This window comes from Protopterus annectens, chromosome 4.part1 (assembly GCF_019279795.1).
Source record: "Protopterus annectens isolate FY-2018-M chromosome 4.part1, PAN1.0, whole genome shotgun sequence".
NCBI classification, from domain to species: Eukaryota; Metazoa; Chordata; order Ceratodontiformes; family Protopteridae; genus Protopterus; species Protopterus annectens.
The window spans coordinates 487886517-487905742 of NC_056734.1; the positions used below are offsets into that span (position 1 = coordinate 487886517).

At 41.9% G+C, this 19226-nt stretch overlaps 1 protein-coding gene across 1 annotated transcript in view; it reads left to right on the forward strand.

Annotated features, from left to right (window-relative positions):
* Positions 1-19226, forward strand: part of ATP13A3 (ATPase 13A3) — a 2707264-nt gene that overhangs the window by 2455782 nt on the left and 232256 nt on the right. The window contains exon 33 of the mRNA XM_044070296.1: positions 145-234. Within this exon, the coding sequence (XP_043926231.1) occupies positions 145-234 (90 nt within the window). The remainder of the gene's footprint in view (positions 1-144; positions 235-19226) is intronic.

The window sequence follows — 19226 nt, forward strand, 5'->3', positions numbered from 1 at the left end:
TGAGTTTGGAATATTGGACCTTTTGTCTTTTCCTGCACTTGTATATAGCTTCTTCTGCTGGTGATATTTAAAAAAAAATGCATGATAATAATGAATGATTGGCAGCTTTTTTAATTTTTTCCTGCCTACTACAATGTCTCTTAGACAATCTTCCTTGACATCATCCTTTGGAAACTTGTGTTCAGCAGAGACAAGCAAGGAGACTGCCGCTTCACCACCACAGTGACACAACAGGTTGGGATCTGCAGCTTTGTCTTGCAGCTTCTTTAATTTTCTTCTCTCCACCACCTCCCCCCCCCCAAAAAAAAAAGTATCTGCTGCCAGAATTCCATGTTGTAATGTTTTGCCTTTGTGATTTGTAAGTGTATGTGGGTATGTGTGTGTGTTTTAAAAGTGAAACGTTTCTGTGCACGTCTTCTGCTTATATGACCGCATAGCTAACTTCTTTTTTTTGTTTAATAAGTAACAGCATATTCATTGACTGTTTTAGTGATGTAACCACTTTTGAGTGTTCTGTCAAACCTTTGCTGTGTGTTTTTACTAGTGGTGTTGCTGTAGGTCATATGTAATACACCATTTATTAACTAAGCATGCTGTCTTTCATATGGTGGGGCTGTACAGGCTACAGGAGCTACAGAAATGGATGTGATGAAATGTTTGTTTAAATGCATATGTAAATATATATACATACTTAAAAAAATGAAAGTAGCAGTACGTGGAAAATACAGTGTGATGCAAGTTTCAACTTTTTAATGCTTCTGACATTTTAATGTCCATTATACAGCGTTTCTAGAAGGCATTCTTACGATAGGTACAATATATATTGGCATATGGCAAACACACATAAGTAAACATCACCATAATTATATGTATTATATAAACTCCCACATTAAACTTGATATCTTCTTTTTTCTATTTCTTTCTAAGAATTTGCCATTACACTTTATTTAATTTCCATAACAGGGAAATCTTTGGAGCTTCACTATGGATTTTTGTGAGATCCAATTGTCCCCTTTTTGCCAGTGTGCCAGATGCTTCTTTGTTACTGATTTCAAAATCTGCTGAATTATTTTAGTTTGTATTTATACTTTTCTGCTGCTTACCTCCAAACATAGCCTTATCTCATTTTCAACCTTAGTTCATCTGGTGGTAGTGATGAAGGAATAGTTGCCACTGACAGATGCTTCAGGTAAGTTAAGCCTCCTCCTATTAACTTGTGAGAATTAAACAGCATTGTCAGTTCCTTCACCACAAGTGGGAGGTTTCATCAGTAAGACTGGGGTTTTGTTGGCCTTTCTGATATGTTAGACTATCAGTGAAGAGGGGAAAGTTGTCTTCCTTCAGTTATCAACACAATTAGGTGTCCATCTTTAAATCCTTACATTTCACAGGAGATGCAGCACTGAAAGTTTCCTGTCCTAAGGTTTGAAATCACAGAATGTGTGTGTGTGTGTGTGTGTGTGTGTGTGTGTGTGCACGCGCATACACTTGCACATGAGTGTGGGGGTGGGGGACAGTACCTCTCACGTGTCCAGAATTTTGCAGAATATCCACATTTTTGTCTCATATTTTTGTTGTGTTCCTCATAAAGTTTTTGTTTTTCTAGCAAATCATTGAGGAATAAAGTCAGCAAGTAAGACAAACATTTACATTTCATACGTCATGTCTTTCATAAAATACATGCTACTGTAAAACCTGCTATTCTAACAATTTTTTCAGATTGTAAGAGCAATGTTTAAAATCTGTGACCTATTCTCGTCTTTTGTCCCCCTCCATTATTTTTTGCTGTATGCAGAATTATTGCATCAAGAAGTTGCCTAGTATGGCGGGGGAGCTGTGCCAATCAAGCTACGTGACAGCCAGCAGTTTGTAATTTTCAGACCTATGAACCTAATCATTTTCAACAAACAAACTGCCTTGCTGGTGTACGGGTAGTAGTGCCCTGCTACCATCCCTCTGGCAGTTTGTCAAAGCCCAGAGCTCACAGTCAGTTGGCAAGACCAGGACAACCCTTCACAGTCTCAGACAGGACCCCGTCAGTTTTCTTGTGCCGTAGTTAAAATGACACCCTGATCCCGTTTTCAAAAATGGGAAAAAGTGGTTGTGGATGGATGGATGGATTCAGAGGAAAGTCTCTTGGAATATTGCTTCTCCATCTTGATAATATCATCGCTGAGCTCAGATAAGAAACGCCTTTTGGGTTTTGTTTTCTTCCTCTGCATTTTTCTATCAGTGCTTGAATAGTGCATTCTTGATTTGCTTATTTTTTCTTATGTAATGTATGTTTATACTTTTAATTATGGTTTCTCTTGCAGTATAAGACCTATACTGTTTATTTTAAGCTCTTTCTGAGTTTGTGTTTTTAACCCTTTTATAGTGTTTCTCTCTATTTCTGCATGCCTGTACCGAATTTCTGCACTAAGGTCATTTTAATGGAGTTCCTCTCATTGTCTCGTGCTGCGAGAGCCGCAAGTAATTTACAACTTTTATTTTTGTTGATTAAAGCTCCTTTTGAAAGTTTTGACAGGAAATAATGCTGTTTTTGCAATTTATTTGGGGCTATGATTATTTGAGGTCTCTGCACGTTTGCAGCATTTTAAAATACTTTTTTCATTTAAATTGCAATTTTGCTGCCATTTTCTTTGTGAAACATTTCTGGCAGGAGTTTTTTTTTTAAGTTTATATTTACTGCCTTGCCTAAGGTTTGGATTAAGTATTTGATGTGAAGTAGATTTACACATTTCTGAGCAAATTTCTTTTTTAAATCATAATTTTGGAGCTATTTTATGTAACATTTCTGACAGGAATTTTACTTAGTATTATACTTGATTCTTGGTTTAAGGTTATTTTAGCCTAGCTATTTTAGATTCTTGCTGTTAATGTTAGGCTAAAATAGCCTTCAGTCACTTATATTGGTGGGGTTATGTGATGTTTGTTTTGCATTGTGCTTGTTTACTAAAATTGCTCTTTTTCCACAACATTTCCCTGTAGAAGTAGACTTCAGTTTGCTATTTAGAGGGACCTTTTGTGGGATTTTGTCCATTTTTTATGGGGCTGACTGTGCCAGTTTTTGTTATTGATCTGGCTGTTTTTTTGCCTGTCTCTTGATGGATTCAGGTACTGCCCCCCCCCCCCCCCATCATCTTCCCCATTTGTACCTAAAAAATGAAGGAATAAAAAGAAGAATTTGCCGTATCTTTTGGCTTGTGACTCCGCAGTAGCCTTAGCTTCACGCAGGCTGTCAAAACATGTGCCTTTTGTTAACATCCAGGTCCCTAGGTGTGGTCATAGAATCACAACTGTGCATGGCATGAGGGGCCTTTGGGGCTGTAACATTGCCTGTTTCAGGTATGGGAGAATCGAACCTTTTAGGTGCAGGTGAAGTTGGGGTGCAGAATCTGTTGCCAGTATTGTACTTTTTCTCTGTGGATTCTCCCACTTGTATAATATATGCTAAAAAGAGACAGAAGACCCTTCTCATTGTGGGGCATCAGTCTCTGACTGATTTCCCACCTAAGATTGTAGCTTTGGACATACCCATGTCTCAAGTAGCCGGATAAGGGGTGCATAACCAGGTTATAGTAATGCTGCTGCTTCCACCCCTGGTCAGTCTGCTAAGAATCCTCTTTTTGAAATGGGTCCTGTGTTTGAGGACTCTGACCTGTCTGTGTCAGCTCAGTCTGTTTCCACTGATAACAGACTGATAGAGACCCAAACAGAGTGTTTTTTTTCCTACTTTGATCCAGCATTGAGAGATGTCTTCTAGAATGCTTGTAGTTTCCCTCTGTTCATTGAGGTTTTACCTAAGGAAGAGGTGAAGAAATTTATGATTGCTTGGCCATACCTAGCCTTTAAGCCCTTTTGTCTCCAGGCCCTGCTTTGGTTCCCTAGTGACATGTGCTAATTAGAAGACTATGTCTTCTTTTTACCCAGTCCCTCAAGTGGCTAGAATCTCAGGGAAAGAAGCTGGCATAGTCCAATGCTATCACTTTTTAAATTTTTGACTTCCAGTGTTTTATGTGGCAATTTATGTTGAGATCCATGTTCATTTTAGACGAGTTTGTTGCATTATTTCCTGCAGAGCAAAAGGACTATGTTAAAATATTGTATCAGATATTTCTCAAGTGTCAAAACATGCTCTAAAAGCCTTGGAGGTTACTGATACTTTTTCTAGAAATGCAGCATTGTCAGGATGATTTGGAGGTATGCTGGGTTACACTGCCGGAATTTTTATGAGTTAAAAAATGAGATTATAAATTCTATTCTTGAGTCTGGTTGTGTGTTTGGTACAGCAACTCATCAGATCCTTAAAACACGGGGATGACAGAGGTAATTTGATGCAAGGGGTATCGAAAATGTTTCATATTCCCCATTTCTCTTCTTTTTAGCAAGATAAATTTTGGTGGACTAACCAGCAGACGTTCCAGCTGAACAAAATCCAAAGTAATAAAAGGAAACATCAGGATGACACTTCTGCCAAGCCTAACAAGAATGATTATTTTCCTCATAAGGATAAACCCCCCTCCAACCTATGAATATGCTGAGGTGGGATGCCCATTTTTATTAAGTCCCCCATCAGGTGCCTCATCTCTCCAGCTAGCTGTCAACAAGGCGGCCTGGCTGTCAGTTGTTTCTAGCAAATGGATGCAAACATATTTTTAAAGGTTTCAGATGGAAATGGAAAGATCTTCCATCTCTGTTCATGGGGGTTCCCCCTCATCTACTGGATCAGTTTTTGATATTCCATCCTATTCTACAGCAGATTCTGGACTCAAGGATCATAGATCTAGTCCCTTCAGAAAAAGCAAGATATTTATTGGTTACTCAATAAAGGAAGTCCTATAGACCAGCGGGGGACCTTCCTTTTTTGAATACATTTTCAAGGGTCCTCAAATTCAAGATGCTCATCTTGCAAGACAGTTACCGTTTCCAGATCACCACTTCTTGGTGACCCTGGTCTTGATGGATGCCTTTCTTCATATCTCCATTGCTCATCACTTCAGGTGATATCTGAGATTTATTGTGTCTGGCTCACACTATCAGTTTTCTGTATTGCCCTTTGGGCTATACCGGTAGCCCACTGATGGACTCTTGACATTTACTTTTTTTTCTGTACTTGGATGACTTGCTGATCTGTGCAGAGTCATAGCCCAGGTGTGTGGAATTGCTAGAGTAAGTTTCATCTGGACTCCCATCTAGGGTTCAAGTTGAACCTCCTTAACATCATGTTTGACACCCTCGCAAAGACTCATTTCTCTGGGGTGCTTTATCAGCTTCATCAAGAGTTTAGCTTTTCCACCTGAAGGCAAGCTCCTGTTGTACTGGATAATAGTTCAGGAATTCTCTTTAGACAAGTGTCACCTTGTCAAGAGAATCCTTAGAAATGTTTGGACTGATGGCATCCATAATTCTCATTTTACCACTGGACCTCCTTCATATGAGAAAAATTCTGTGATATGTCCGAAATTGTTTGTCACAGCACATTCACTTTCAGGAGTCCCAGTTCCTGGTGCTGCTCTTCATCAGATGGGAATTACAGTGGTGTAGAGATCAGTTGAGTATCAATCCAGGGTTTCCTTTCTGCCCTCATATGCCAGTGCAGTATGTCCTGACAGATTCTTTTGACTTTGACTGGGGATCTGTGTCAGTGGAGCTGCAAGTGCTAGGCCCTCGGGGGCTGAAAGGTGCATGGAAGCACATCATATCTAGGAAATGGCAGTGTGTCATACCTTGAAAGTCCCTCTTTGGACTCTGGGTCTTATGGTGGTTACAGACATAACCACAGTGATGTGATACCTCAACAACTTAGGGAGTATGAGGACTTATGCCCTGTGGCTAATTGACAGTGATTGCCTGAAAAGCATAATTCTCAGTATTTTCTGTTTATATAGGCATCATACATCCTGTCAGAGCACAACATTGGGGCAAACAGACTCAGTAATCCTGGGCAGACCTTCACGAGTGGAAGCTCAAGGCACTGGTGTTCCAGGATCAAATCCATGTCTGGGAATGCCTCTAATAGATCTGTTCACCTCCTTTCAAAACAGCTTGAGAAATTCTGTTCAGACATCCTTACAGTCATGCTTGGAGGACAGAAGCAGTCTTGTTCCCTGGGACAGGACTGCTTTTGTATACATGTCCACCCTTTCCACTGATTGATAGGGTACTTCTGGATCTTGAAGGAGAAATGTAGGACTTCCAAGATAGTTGCACACTGATCAGCAGCTTAATTTCAGCTCTGCCAGTGTGAAAAAAAGAAGCTGAGAGATAAGGGCTAGTAAATCTGCTAGTTTTAGTAAATTCAGTTACTGGCTAGTAACAGTCTGTATAATAGCAAAAAAGAAACCTAAAGAAAATCAAATCAACAAGGTGAAGAGAAAACAGTGACTGAGAAGAATCCTACAGCTGTTCAGCAAAAAGCAGTTCAAGTTCCTGCTTTGGTACAAGACATGGCTTCCAGTGATCTAGAGGAAAAATAAATCAGATGTGCTCAGAACTGATAAAAATAAGCATAACATTGAATGAGTATATCAACTCAAATAACAAAAGGCTGGAAAATTGAAGAAGTTTTAAACAGCTATTCAGATGAACTGATGAAACTGCAAAAAAAAAACAGGGCTTGAAATGAAGAAAAGGTTAGCTGAGTAACAGACCGCTCAAGAAGAGCTGTTTGAAAAAAAATTATAGTATTAAAGGATAGTGCATGTAGGGAAAACCTGTAGTTTTCTGATGTACCAGAGATACTGGAAGGAACAAACTGTGTTAATTTCATGAAAACAAAGATTAGCAACTAGACTGTTTTTTTCACAGCAAGATTTGTTAATTGAAAGCACTTTGTGTATGCTCCAAAGCTGGCCACGAGAAAGCAGCCAAGATCTGTATTAGTACAGATGTAATCATGCCATTTGAAAAAATTATTCATTGTACTCCAGGCAGAAGAGAAGCAAATTTACCCCAGTAATCATGGAATGTTGAGGGGATGTGTAAGATTCAAGCTGTTGTATCCAGTTGTATTCAGAATATTTTTCCTGGCGGATCAAAGTCCTTTTTTGATGCAGAACAGGCTAAAGAAGCAATACAAAAGTTTATCCAGCAAAAAATGAGCTATCAAACAGAAGAGGGCTCTGCGTTTCATTCTTTGATGATAAAGTTCATAGAGAGACACTGTTAGTGAAATTTTCCAGTGTTCCAAAGGAAAATGTTTGAGAGACAGAAGGCATCACAGGAGTTGACTAGAAAAAACATTTAAGTGCCTTGGTCTTGAACCTGAGTCTGGGGTTGGGAGATGGAGATGAACAGGAAAAAGACCAGCAGCACAGAATAGTAAGTAAATGTGAGATTATAATCATTAATCACATATGTGAAATATGTCTTTATAAGAAAAACTGGAAAGACTGGACTTTTGTTGACTTTGTTAAATTTATGGGGGACTAAAAATCGTATATCCCACTTGATTTCATTAATGTTTGTAAGGACACTAAAAGATAGAAAAAGTAACTGTAAATAACAGTTTTTTTTTTGACAGTATTTATATAAAATGTTTCATGATATAAATTGCATGTTATTTTGTAAATCATTTTCAGTTATTGTATGTGATAAAGATGTTAAAGTAAACAAGTAAATTTTTTCTTTTTTTAGTTTTAAGAAATGTAGGCATTGCAATGTAAAAAAAGAAGGGCTGGGCAAAGGCATTTTTACGTTAATATTGGGTTGTTAAGGTGGGGGTTGGGGTGTAAAAATACACATATTATAATATCTCAAGAGTTGGTAAGTTTTTATCACCTTAGCAACCTCAACAAATACAACTGGAAATTAAGTTTGAAACTGAGAAGTAATTAAGAGGTAACAGCCTCCCTAGCAGCCTTACTACTGTAATGCAGTTAATAGAACAGTGGGCAATTTAGTTTTATTTAAAGATAGCCAGTGCACTTTTTCTTTGGGCTAAATATTAATGTTTCTGAAAGAATGGAAGCTGTTTTTCATATCTGGGAAGGGGAATAGAGGTAAGAGAAGAACAGACTGCATTCAGAGTAAGCGAGAATTCAGGCTGTAGCATGTGCTTTAGCATGTGTAACCTCAATTTTAGGTTAGATAATGCCTCTAGGTGCAGCCATCATTTTGGGGAAATTGTTCCCTTCTGGAGGGTTAAACTTCATATTTTGAAGATGTACATAGTTTTGTGCATTTATTCCAAGTTAATAGAGGGTGGAGTGTTTTATATATAGTTTTTTGTTTGAGGGTTTTTATTAAAACAAAACGTAGGGGTGACATAGGTTCAAATGGAGATGAGAAGAAACAACTGTGCAAAAGATCAGCCCGTCAAACATTAGTATCTACATTAAAGAAGACTATTTTTATATAACAGGTAGGAAAAATAGCTTTTTATCATGATGGCTAAGCTGTCCATATTATCCTGGAACATGAATGGCCTTGCAGATATAGATAAAAAGTAGAGAGTATTGAATTATATTAAGAAATGCAGAGTGCAAATAGCAATGCTGCAGGAGACACATTTGGAAAGAAATGCGCGCACAAATTTGATTTCAGAATGGATGTTCAGTAGAATATCAAGACAAAGGAAAAGTGAAGTAATTATACTAATTGCTAGAGGGGCTCCAGCAGTGATACATGAGGGAAGAAAGATGAAAATTTTTAGATTTGTGGTAGTAAGGGGCTGTTGGTAAGGGAGGAGGATTGCAATAGCATGTATTTATATTTTACTGAAAAATGCTATTATGCATCTTAAGAACATTTTGGGAGAAATAATCAGCTTTCACCAGGGAATATTACTTATAGGTAGGGACTGGAACTTGATTTGCAATAGTGAGGATATATCAGGGGGACCTAAAAGGGGAATATAACAAAGGGGTGTAGATTTCTTAAGGAATTTATGAAAACATTCAGTATGGAAAATGTGAATTCAGTAGTAGGAACATTAACAGAATTTACATATTATTCCCCAAGTTACAATAACTGAGGAAGACTAGATAGCAATTATATTTCACAGGAACATGTACATTTAACTGAAAGCTTCGACACATCCCATAGCAATTTCTGATCATGCACCAATAAAAACTAAGATAAAAATGCAGGGTAATGAAGTAAAAGTAAGACACTGGCACTTCCCAACATACCTGTTAAAAAGAGAGGAATTTAAGGCTAGTGGAAATTATTTGAAAGTTATTAGGGAAGACAGAAAATTTTCAGAGGTTATAGCTAATGACTGGGATAAAATGAAGATGGAATTAAAAATGGGGTCAAAATAAGAGAATGAGATAATGCTTTAGAAGTAATAGAAATTGCTTGGAGAAGCTGACGAAGGCTAACATTTTGTAGAATAAGGGGAGTCATGCAGAACAAGAGGAAGAGCAAATGCAGTGTGTCAAAGTTAAAATAAGGGAGTATCTGGATACTATGCACAAATTTAGTAAGATTGCAGTTAAGCAACTATTTTTTGATAAGTCCAAAACACAAAAACTTTTACTACAATGACTAACTGAACGTTGAAAGGGTTGTCGCCAATCTTTGGAAACCTATAACAAGTAAAGTAACTAGAGATCCTGTGTAGGTTTTACAGATATTTTGTAAATGTTATGAAAAGTTGTACAGAGCAGAGAAATGTAGAAATCAAGAAGGAAGAGTACAAATGGAAATATTTATGGAAGACTTAATTATGCCAAGGTTAGACAAGGTTCAACAACTAATAGTTAAAAGAGGAGATATTGAGATAAAAACAGTGATGTATAATCAGTCTTCAGGAAAGTCTCTAGGGGCAGTATCCCTGTAAAAGTTTGGAAATTAGGAGAGAAGAAAGTCATAAAGATCTGGAAGATTTTGTTTAACAGTATTTTAAAAGGGGGGGAAGCACCAACATCTTGAAATAAACTGTGGTGGCTTTATTACCTAAAGATGGCAAAGATCTTTCAGACCCAGCTTCATTTAAACCCATTTTAATTTTTGACCACAATGATAAATATTTTTGTCAATATTAGCTAAGAATGGCAGAGGTGTTGCCAAAATTGATAGATATGGATCAGTGTGGTTTTTGTGGTGGGGAAGCAAACAATCTGATGTTGTCTCTTTCATTCCCCCTCACGTATGGGTACAGATTAAATCCTTTCAGACTAGGATCCAAGTCTGAAGCTCCTCCCACTTCCCACAATGCCCTGCACTCCAACCCAACCTCCTCAGATCACATTTGCCACCAGCAGAGTCAAACATGGTCGCATAGTCTTGAGTTATTATAGTCAATTTACTAGGTTCTTTCCTTAGATAAGTGCTTTTTTCTTAATTTTATTGTTCTACCTTTAAGTTCGTCCCCTCCCCTTTTATTGTGTGTGGTGTTTAGCTTTTCCCTTGCCTTAACAGCAGTTTGTTACTGCTTTTCCTTGCTTCTGGGTAGCTGTTAGTTAATTGGCTCTCCCTTTTTCTCCTGTAAGTAAAAAAACAGGAAAAAAAAAGGTAATAGTAGTTTGGTTTAGTTTAGTTGGTTTAGCTGTGTATGGTGGTTCTTACTGGGGTTTGTTCTCTTCCTACTTTTATGTGTGTAGCGTATTCATGGCTATGAAACCCTCTGGCTTCAAAAGGTGCTCAGAATGTGGCCGTAAGTTCCCGCATTCCGATGTACATTCTTTGTGTATTCTCTGGGTCTGGAGTACCTGCGGTCGGCCTGCTCTGTTTGTGAAAGTTTCAATCCCAGAGCTATTGCTGACCACAGAAACAAGCTAATTCTAAAGGGCCTTTTGACCGCTTTCTCTCTAGTGGCTCAACCCCTCTTCAAGAGCTTTTCTGGTTCCTCCAACTCCAAGAAGCATCCTCATAAATCTTCAAAGGCATCTTTGGAGCCACATGCCAAGATTATGAGGCCCTCGGATCTGACCACTTCAGATCCTAGACCTACTTTGGCTCCAGTGGAGGCAAAGCACTCTTCAGATCCATCGGGGTTGTACTTGATCTCGAGTTCTCCGGATGATGCCCCCTCCACCTTGGATCCTATGCCTCCAGATCTTACAGTGAGGGGTCCTATGCCAGTACTGGGTATTGTTAGCCCCTTCCCTCGGGCTGCAACACACTCCCTCTAGGCACTCCAGACCTCTGTCAGTGGCTTTATCCAGGTCTTCTAGGAGTCTTTTATTGGCCAGTGTGGACAGGATGATTAGGAAGATTCAAGACTCAGATCCAGCTGGGGGGGTATTCTCCACACCATCTCCTGTGGGTTCTGCGAGTGTCTCTTCCCAAGCCCAGTTTCCTTCTCCAAGCTGTCCCTGTGGTTTGAGTCTCAGGATTGTAGCCAACCAAGAGATCTGGGGTCAAGTTTGAGGAGCTTGCCTTCCTTCACTCTGACTGTTGCCTTGACCTCCTCAGCTCTGTTGTCTTCGAATTGTAGTGGGTGTCTGACCTGGGGTGTCCTTGTCGGATCTTGGGGGAGGGGCTTGGTTCCTACTTTGTCAGAGCTGTCTCTTCCCCTCGGCTCTTTGGCACTGGACAGTTCAGGTCCAATTTTACCAGGGACACAGGGCTCGGGGATCCCATCCCGCTCTTCTCTGCAGCCTTGGCTCCGGTGAAACTTGGGAGGGATTCTCCAGGTCCATTGACATTCCTAGTGGTACAAAGGGCTGTCTCTAGCCATAGGAATATGGTCTGTTTGAGCTATCAACCATCCCATTGACTTCCCTTGGATCAGAGACTTGAGCGTGTCATTCCTGTCCTGAGTCAACCCGTCCAGAAAGCCCTCCATACACTTCCCCTAGAGGGAGCTCTCTCCTCTTCCGAGACCTCCCCTGAACATCCCACAGAGGAGATTCCTCATAAGAGGAAGTACAAAAGGCACATCGACTCCCCCTTAGAGTCCGTCACTGAGGATATGGACTTCAATGAAGGGGAAGGATCCACCAGATCACCACCAGAGGATGTCTCCTTTGGGGCATTTTAGAGATCGTGTGGCAAAGAGATGTTTGGTCAGCCCACCCTCCTTCCTCGGAGAAGCCTGTATTTTTGAAGCCTTTTGGATGGGTCCATCTACATGCTAGGTGGTTTCCCCGGTGGATGAGCTAGTGGATTTGATGTACAGCCAGGCCTGGAAGGAGCCGCACTCGAACTAACCGATCCCCAAGTGCCTGGACAAATTTTATCTCCCCCCAAGGATAGACCATGTTGGAACAAAGGTATTCCAGTGGATGCCATGGCTGTAGCAGCAGCTACCAAAAAGGTGCTAGCTGAGGAGAGCTCCATTGTCTGTCTGCCAAACAGGGAGTCCAGAGCGATGGACAGATTTGGTAAGCATGTTTACACCTCAGCTAGTTTTGTGCTAAGACCATTGAACTACCTGGCACACTTTACTCATTTGCAGAGGGAACTGGTGAAAGAGCTGTCAGATTTTCTGTCTGAGATCATGTCGTTAGAGGACTTCCAGAAGGTCTCCCCCAGCTGACCACTCTTTTGTACTTATCCAATTCTTCCACGAGGCTGATTACCCATTCCATGGAAGGTGCCTCACAAGCAGCTGGCTCAGGCATTGCTATTAGGATACATGCCTGAATGAGGCTTTGTGATTTCATGGAGCACTTTAAGTTGTCTTTTAATGCCTCCTTCAGTGGATCTTCACTTTTTGGTCCATTGGTCAGAGACCCTAACCTGCAGCAATCAAGAAGGGAAGACTTTATGTGCCATTGGGGTCAAGTTCTCCACTCCACAGTGCACCTTCTCTAGAAACCAGTGCAGTAGAAAGAAAACCTGGTTCCAAAAATCTCAGAGGTCTTCCCAAGATCAGCATGGGGATTCTTCCTGTAGGGGTAGTTTCAATGCAAGAAGTTGTCCCAGGGGCAGAGGGGATGTGCAGAATCAGAGCTTCAGAGAACCCTTTTCCAGTAGGCCCTACCAGCGCTCCTGAAGTGCTGCCCAACTGCTCATCTCTGGAGGCAGTCAGGGGTAATTTCTGTATCTTTGTGTGTTTCTATCAAAAAAACAAATATAATTCTTGTTTTCCCGTCTCTTCTCGACTAGTTTAGACCAGTTTCCAGGCATTGCTGTATTCTGGGCTGTGGTGTAGTTCCTGTGTTGTCCATTACCTTACTTGGATAGAGGGAAGTTTCTTTGCTCACCAGTGGGAGTGGGGAGCCTTGAGCAGCCTACCTGTCCCTGTAGGAAGTGACCTCAGCACAAGAAGCTGTGGTAATTGGTTGTTTTGGACCATTTCTAGCTCTTTTGTAGTTCACTGTTTAAAATCCACGTTTGCACGGCTTTGCATGGTTGTGCGCATAGCTCAGCGGCGGTTAAACAAGGTTAAACTTCTTCTGGCTCCACCAGGTCTGCTCTTCAAATTTTCCCTTAAGGAAGCTCTGCTCTTAGTATAATCAGACTACTCACTATATTATAAGCCTAGCACTTGTTCTCAATACTTCTCTACTAAGTAAGCACTCTCGTACTAAGTAAAGCACTACATCTACTTACCACCCCTGTGAATATCCACTTCCCTTAAAGGTACAGCACTCCCTTATACTGTTCTAGCATGTCGAGTGGTAGATTACTGGCGTCCTCTCCAGTTCAGCTGGTCAATCTGGGTATCTTGAGATAATGCTACAATTGTCTCATGTACACAGACAACCCTCTTCTTCTCCCAACAAACACAAATACATGTGAGAGATGCAACTCTATAGCCAAACTGGAGGCTGAACTCTCTCAACTCTGTGCTGGCATGACCAGACAGGAGGAGATGGTAACCACACACACAACAATCCCAGTCCCACATAGACCTACCACAACTGCAAACCAAACACATAAAAACACAAAGACATACTCGGAGGCTCTAATAAAAAACTTACGAAAACAACAGAGGCTCCCAAAGCAGACATCCAAAAATCCACCACCTCAAAACAAAACACATGCAACACATACTTCAATAAATCAGTGTGTCAACCAATCACAGCCCTTAAGGCCAAACACCTTGCCTGATACACTAGTAATAGGTGACTCTATAGTCAGACACACTGATGTCCCGCTGATCAGGCTGAACAAGGAGAGGGTGACTGTGAGCTGCATATCGGGAGCTAGGATCCGCCACATAACACACGCACTCAAGTCACTCCAAAGCAAGTACAAATATGACTCCGTCATTGTCCATGCTGGTGTGAATGACCTGAGACGTACCTCCCTGGATTACATGAAAAGAGACATAGAGGAGCTCTCTGATTATGTTGCCCAGGCTGGTATGACCCTGACCCTGAGCAGCATCTTGCCCTCACCAAGAATGATACCACAATACAAAGACAAGATGATCAGCTTTAATAATTGTCTCAAGTACTGGTGTCATTCTAAGGGGATCCATTGTCTGTCTGCCTGGGATGACATGTTGGACAAGCCACGCTGCTTCGCAAGGGATGGCTTACACCTGTCACCACTGGGCTTCCGGATATTGGCTAAGGCTCTTGCCACCCCTATAGTGCCTTTTTTAGGCAAGGCTCAAAAGACAAACCCACCTCCTTAGAAAACAAAAATGAAAAAAACTAAGGGTAATGCTGCTCAACGCCAGAAGTCTAAATCTCAAGATGCGGGCACTTGATGCACTCCTCAGCATGGAGAACATAGACGTCTGTGCAGTAACTGAAACCTGGTTCAAGGCTCCTGAGAGCACCCCAGCGCTACCAGGCTATACCTCGTATCATGCTTTTCGGCCCCAAAACCCGGGCTAAACCACAAAGGTAGGGGGAGAGTCCATATTCATCAAGGACACCCACACCTCCAGGTTAGTAGCAACACATGAAGCATCAGAGACCATACAGGTGCAACTAACCATAGGCAAAACTGCTATACAACTGGTAGCATGTTACAGACCACCCTCTCAATCTCAAGAACCCCACTCAGCCTTCCTGAAGACATTGGAGGATATGAATGTATCACAAAATACCATCATAATGGGAGACTTCAACTACCCAAACATAGATTGGGTACATTATTCTAGCCCTAATACCCTAGCCCAAAGGTTCCTGGAATTCATAAATTCAAATGCACTGGAACAGCTAGTCACCTCTCCCACTAGGAGAGATAATATACTAGACCTGATCATCACAAACATGGGGACAAAATGCTCCACACCGGAAGTATACCCCTCACTAGTGAGATCTGACCACAAACTAATCACCCTGGATATACATATCCCACCTCCACCCCCAGCACAAAAGACCACAGTGAAAAACTTCTCAAAAGCAGACTTCAGTCTTCTTAAGACTGAGATGGTATTCTCTAAGCCCACTGTGCCAGTGGACACCACATCCCACAATGCCGAATCCTTCACAAATGCTTTCTATGGACATCTCCAAGAATGCATGGATCATGCAATCCCAAATAAATCCAAGTCCCTCTCCACCAAAGGTAAGCGTCCTGTCTGGTGGACCTCAGCCATAAACAAATTGTATAACAAAAGAAGGAAGCTACTGCATGTCAGAGCAAAATCCCATGAAGGGAAGGCATCTCTGATCAACATTAGCAGAAAACTACGTTCTCTCATAAAAACATCCAAGGCCAACTTTGAGAGAAAAATCGCTAAGGACACTAAAGATAACCACAAAGCCTTCTTCAGCTATGTTAGAAACCTGGGCGGAAACCCTCAGATATGCTCAGAGTTGGTTCACAACAACAAAAAAATACACTGAACCCACAGATATTGCCAACATTCTGGCTGACAGGTTCAGTGCAAATTTCTCACCTCCCTCACCCCCAAAAGAAGAAATACTTATCCCAGCTGAATGTAATCTCCCTGTCATCTCAGATGTCAAGTGAGAACCGCCCTAAACAAAGCAAAAAAAACAGCATCAATGGGACCTGACGGTGTCCCGGGTTGCGTGTTACGTGAACTCCAAGAGGAGCTAAACCCACATATAAAAATGCTGTTTAACCTTAGCCTCACTTCGGGATATGTACCTGAACACTGGCGTACAGCAACAGTGGTCCCACTCCACAAGGGGGGTGCCTCTACAGACCCTGGAAACTACCGCCCCATAAGCTTAACCAGCCTGGTCTGCAAAGCTATGGAAAGAATCATTATGGAACTCATAAACAGAGACATAGGGGACCTACAGACACTTGACCCCACCCAGTTCGGCTTTGTAAAGGGCAGATCCTGCCTTTTAAACCTGGTTGACTTTTTCAAAACGGTCACTAGAGCCATTGATGAGGGCAAAGCAGTCCATACAGCATACCTGGACCTTGGCTAAGGCCTTCGACACAATACCCCACTCAGGCATCATAGATAAGCTCAACAGCTTAAAAGTAAACCCTTATGTCACTAGATGGGTTGCAAACTGGCTAAAGGACAGAACCCATAAAGTTAAAATCGCTGGAGCAATGTCAGACTCAAAGCCAGCCACAAGTGGTGTCCCACAGGGATCTGTCCTGGGACCCACTCTTGTTCGGCATGTATTTCTCAGATGTTAAAGCAAACATGGGAGGGCTGTGGCTGACAAAGTTCGCAGATGACTGCAAACTAGGCACCATAGTCGATAACTCCAGCAGACACATACATCCTACAAAAAGGCCTCACAGAAACGGGCAACTGGTGCCAGAGTCACGTCCTTAAACTAAATGCCAAAAAATGTATAGTCATCCCCTTTGGGAAAAACAAAGTACCCACAAATTATCACATAGACAGCAACCCACTGAGCACGGAAAAAGTATTCAGAGACCTAGGGACCCAAGTCGACAGCGACCTCTCATTTGACACCCACGTTGCCAAAGTGGTTGGAAAAACATTCTACCTTGTACACCTCATCATGAAGGGATTCACATCCAGATCCAAGGATGTCATTGTACCCCTATATTCATCCCTCATCAGACCCATGATTGAGTACAATGCCCCATTTGGTATGTACCTCACCCGGCATTTGCAACAGCTGGAGAGACCACAAAAGTACCTCACCAAGAGGATCAAGGGTCTCCAACATATGTCTTATTCTGCCAGACTAAAGAAACTTTAGCTCTATTCAGTAGCATACTGCCTGCTCAGAGGTGATCTCTGCCTGACGTACAAGGCCATATCCAATCAGGATCTGATGGACATGCTCCACCTCAAAAAATCCAAATCCATCAGGACCACGAGAGCTAAAGACTTAAACCTCGGCACAAGTATGAATAGGACATGCTGGAGGGATAGATTCATAACCCAGAGGCTTCCCATGCTTTGGAACAAGATCCCAGTTCATATTAGGAAGAGCCCCTCACTGACTCTCTTCAAGAGAAATCTTAATGAGTGGATGGGAGATCGTAAGTTTACCCCAGGGGTCACATCTATGTCACTGCCTGACAGGGGCACAGTAAACTAATTCTATTATATAAGGGGACCTTCATTGTGTCACTACTAGACAGAGGCACAGTATTCTAAATTTATTCTGTACATTTTTTGTACCATTTCATAGGGTGGCAAAAGCCACATCACTATGGCTAGGCTTACAAATGCCCCAGGGCAGATAGCCTAGTACTATACTATGAAACTATGCACTTTACCGCCTGGACCGATATAACACAAAACAAGTGGGTGCTAAAGATTATATCTAGAGGCTATGTTATTCTCTTTCTTCTTCCTCCTTCAGAGAAACATGAGACTCCTTGATGTTCCACCCAGTCAGAGGGAGTTCGCAGTCCTATATCTTCTACAAAAAATAGTCATCCAGGTGGTCCCGAGCAGACAAAGAGGATTCGGAACTTACTCTTGCTTCTTTTTATTGCCAAAGAAAACCTGAGCTTCATTTTGGTCTAAGCAAATTAGATTTGCTTGTATAGAAGGCAAAGTTCTGAACAGTGATAGTTCAGTCCATTCTACCACTGCTGCGGAAGGACGAAAGGATGTGCTCAGTAAACATGAAGGATGCAGACTATCACATGAAAATAGACAGACTTTCCAGAAGTTACATGCACTTCCGGCTAGGAGCCAGTCATTTTCATTTCAGGGCTCTACCCTTCAGACTCACCACAGTCCCCAGGGTGTTTACCAAATGCATGGCAGTAGTCACAGCTCACCTGAGACTGCAAGGATTTCAGGTGTTTCCATATCTGGATGACTGGCTCTGCACTACCCCAATCAAGCATCAACTACTACAGGCCAGGGATTATTTCTTCAACCTTGCCAATCACCTGGGGATCACTGTAAATCTGGCAAAGTTGAACCTATCCCTCTTGCAGACTTTAGAATTCATTGAAGCTATTTTGGGCACATTGAACCAGATTGCCATTCCCACTCTTCACCCTCATCACATTCAAACCTTGAGAGATCATGCCCAAGCCATCTTGAATCGAGCTTCTCCACCATCAAGGCTGATACTCCAGGCTCTAGGATCTATGTTGGCTGCCATTCCATTATTCCTTTTTGCAAGGTATTTTATGCAAGTCCTTCAATGGACCCTGGCTGTTTAGTGGTCTGTACTCTGCCAGCCTCTGTTTGTTTGTTCCTATCAAGCTGTCTTTGGTTTGCCAGAGGCATCTACATTGGTGGTTGCTGTCGAACAACCTGACTTTAGGCAGACTTTTCCTTCTCCCATCCCCCTCAGCCATGGTCACCACAGACGCTTCCCAGTTGGGATGGGGGTGGGGCTTTTCAAGGGAAAGGTGGTCCAAGGCATGTGGTCACACAGAAACGAGATTGCAAATCAGTGTTCTGGAGATGATGTCTGTGGTGTGGCACATCATCAAACAAGGAGGAACTTGCTCTTACCCGCTCTACAGGGAGGCCTTGAGAGTTTGGGAATGGGTGATGTTTTTGGAACATTTTCTACTTGCAACTCACATACCAGGGAAATCCAACATCCTGGCAGAGAAGCTCAGCAGGTACATTCTGACCCCTTACAAGTGGTCCCTCAGTCAATCAGTCGCGGACTTGATCTTCAGCCATTGGGGCCAACCATACTGTGATCTGTTTGCATCCCCTCAGAACAACAAGTGCAGCAACGTTACTTAAGCCTGAGGTGGAAAGTTTCAAAGCCCCCATGCTAAAAGATAACGCTGTCCAAGCTGCAAAATCCTTTACTAATGCATTCTACGGGCACCTACAAGAATTCATGGATCGTGGTATCCCAAGCAAAGCCAAGACTCACTCCTCCAAGAAAAGAAAACCAGTGTGGTGGACCCCTGCCATAAACAAGCTATACAATAGAAGGAGGAAACTAGTACAGAAAAGAGTAAAATCCCAAGAAGGGAAGACATCCCTGATCAGTATCAGCAAGAAACTACGATCCCTCATAAAA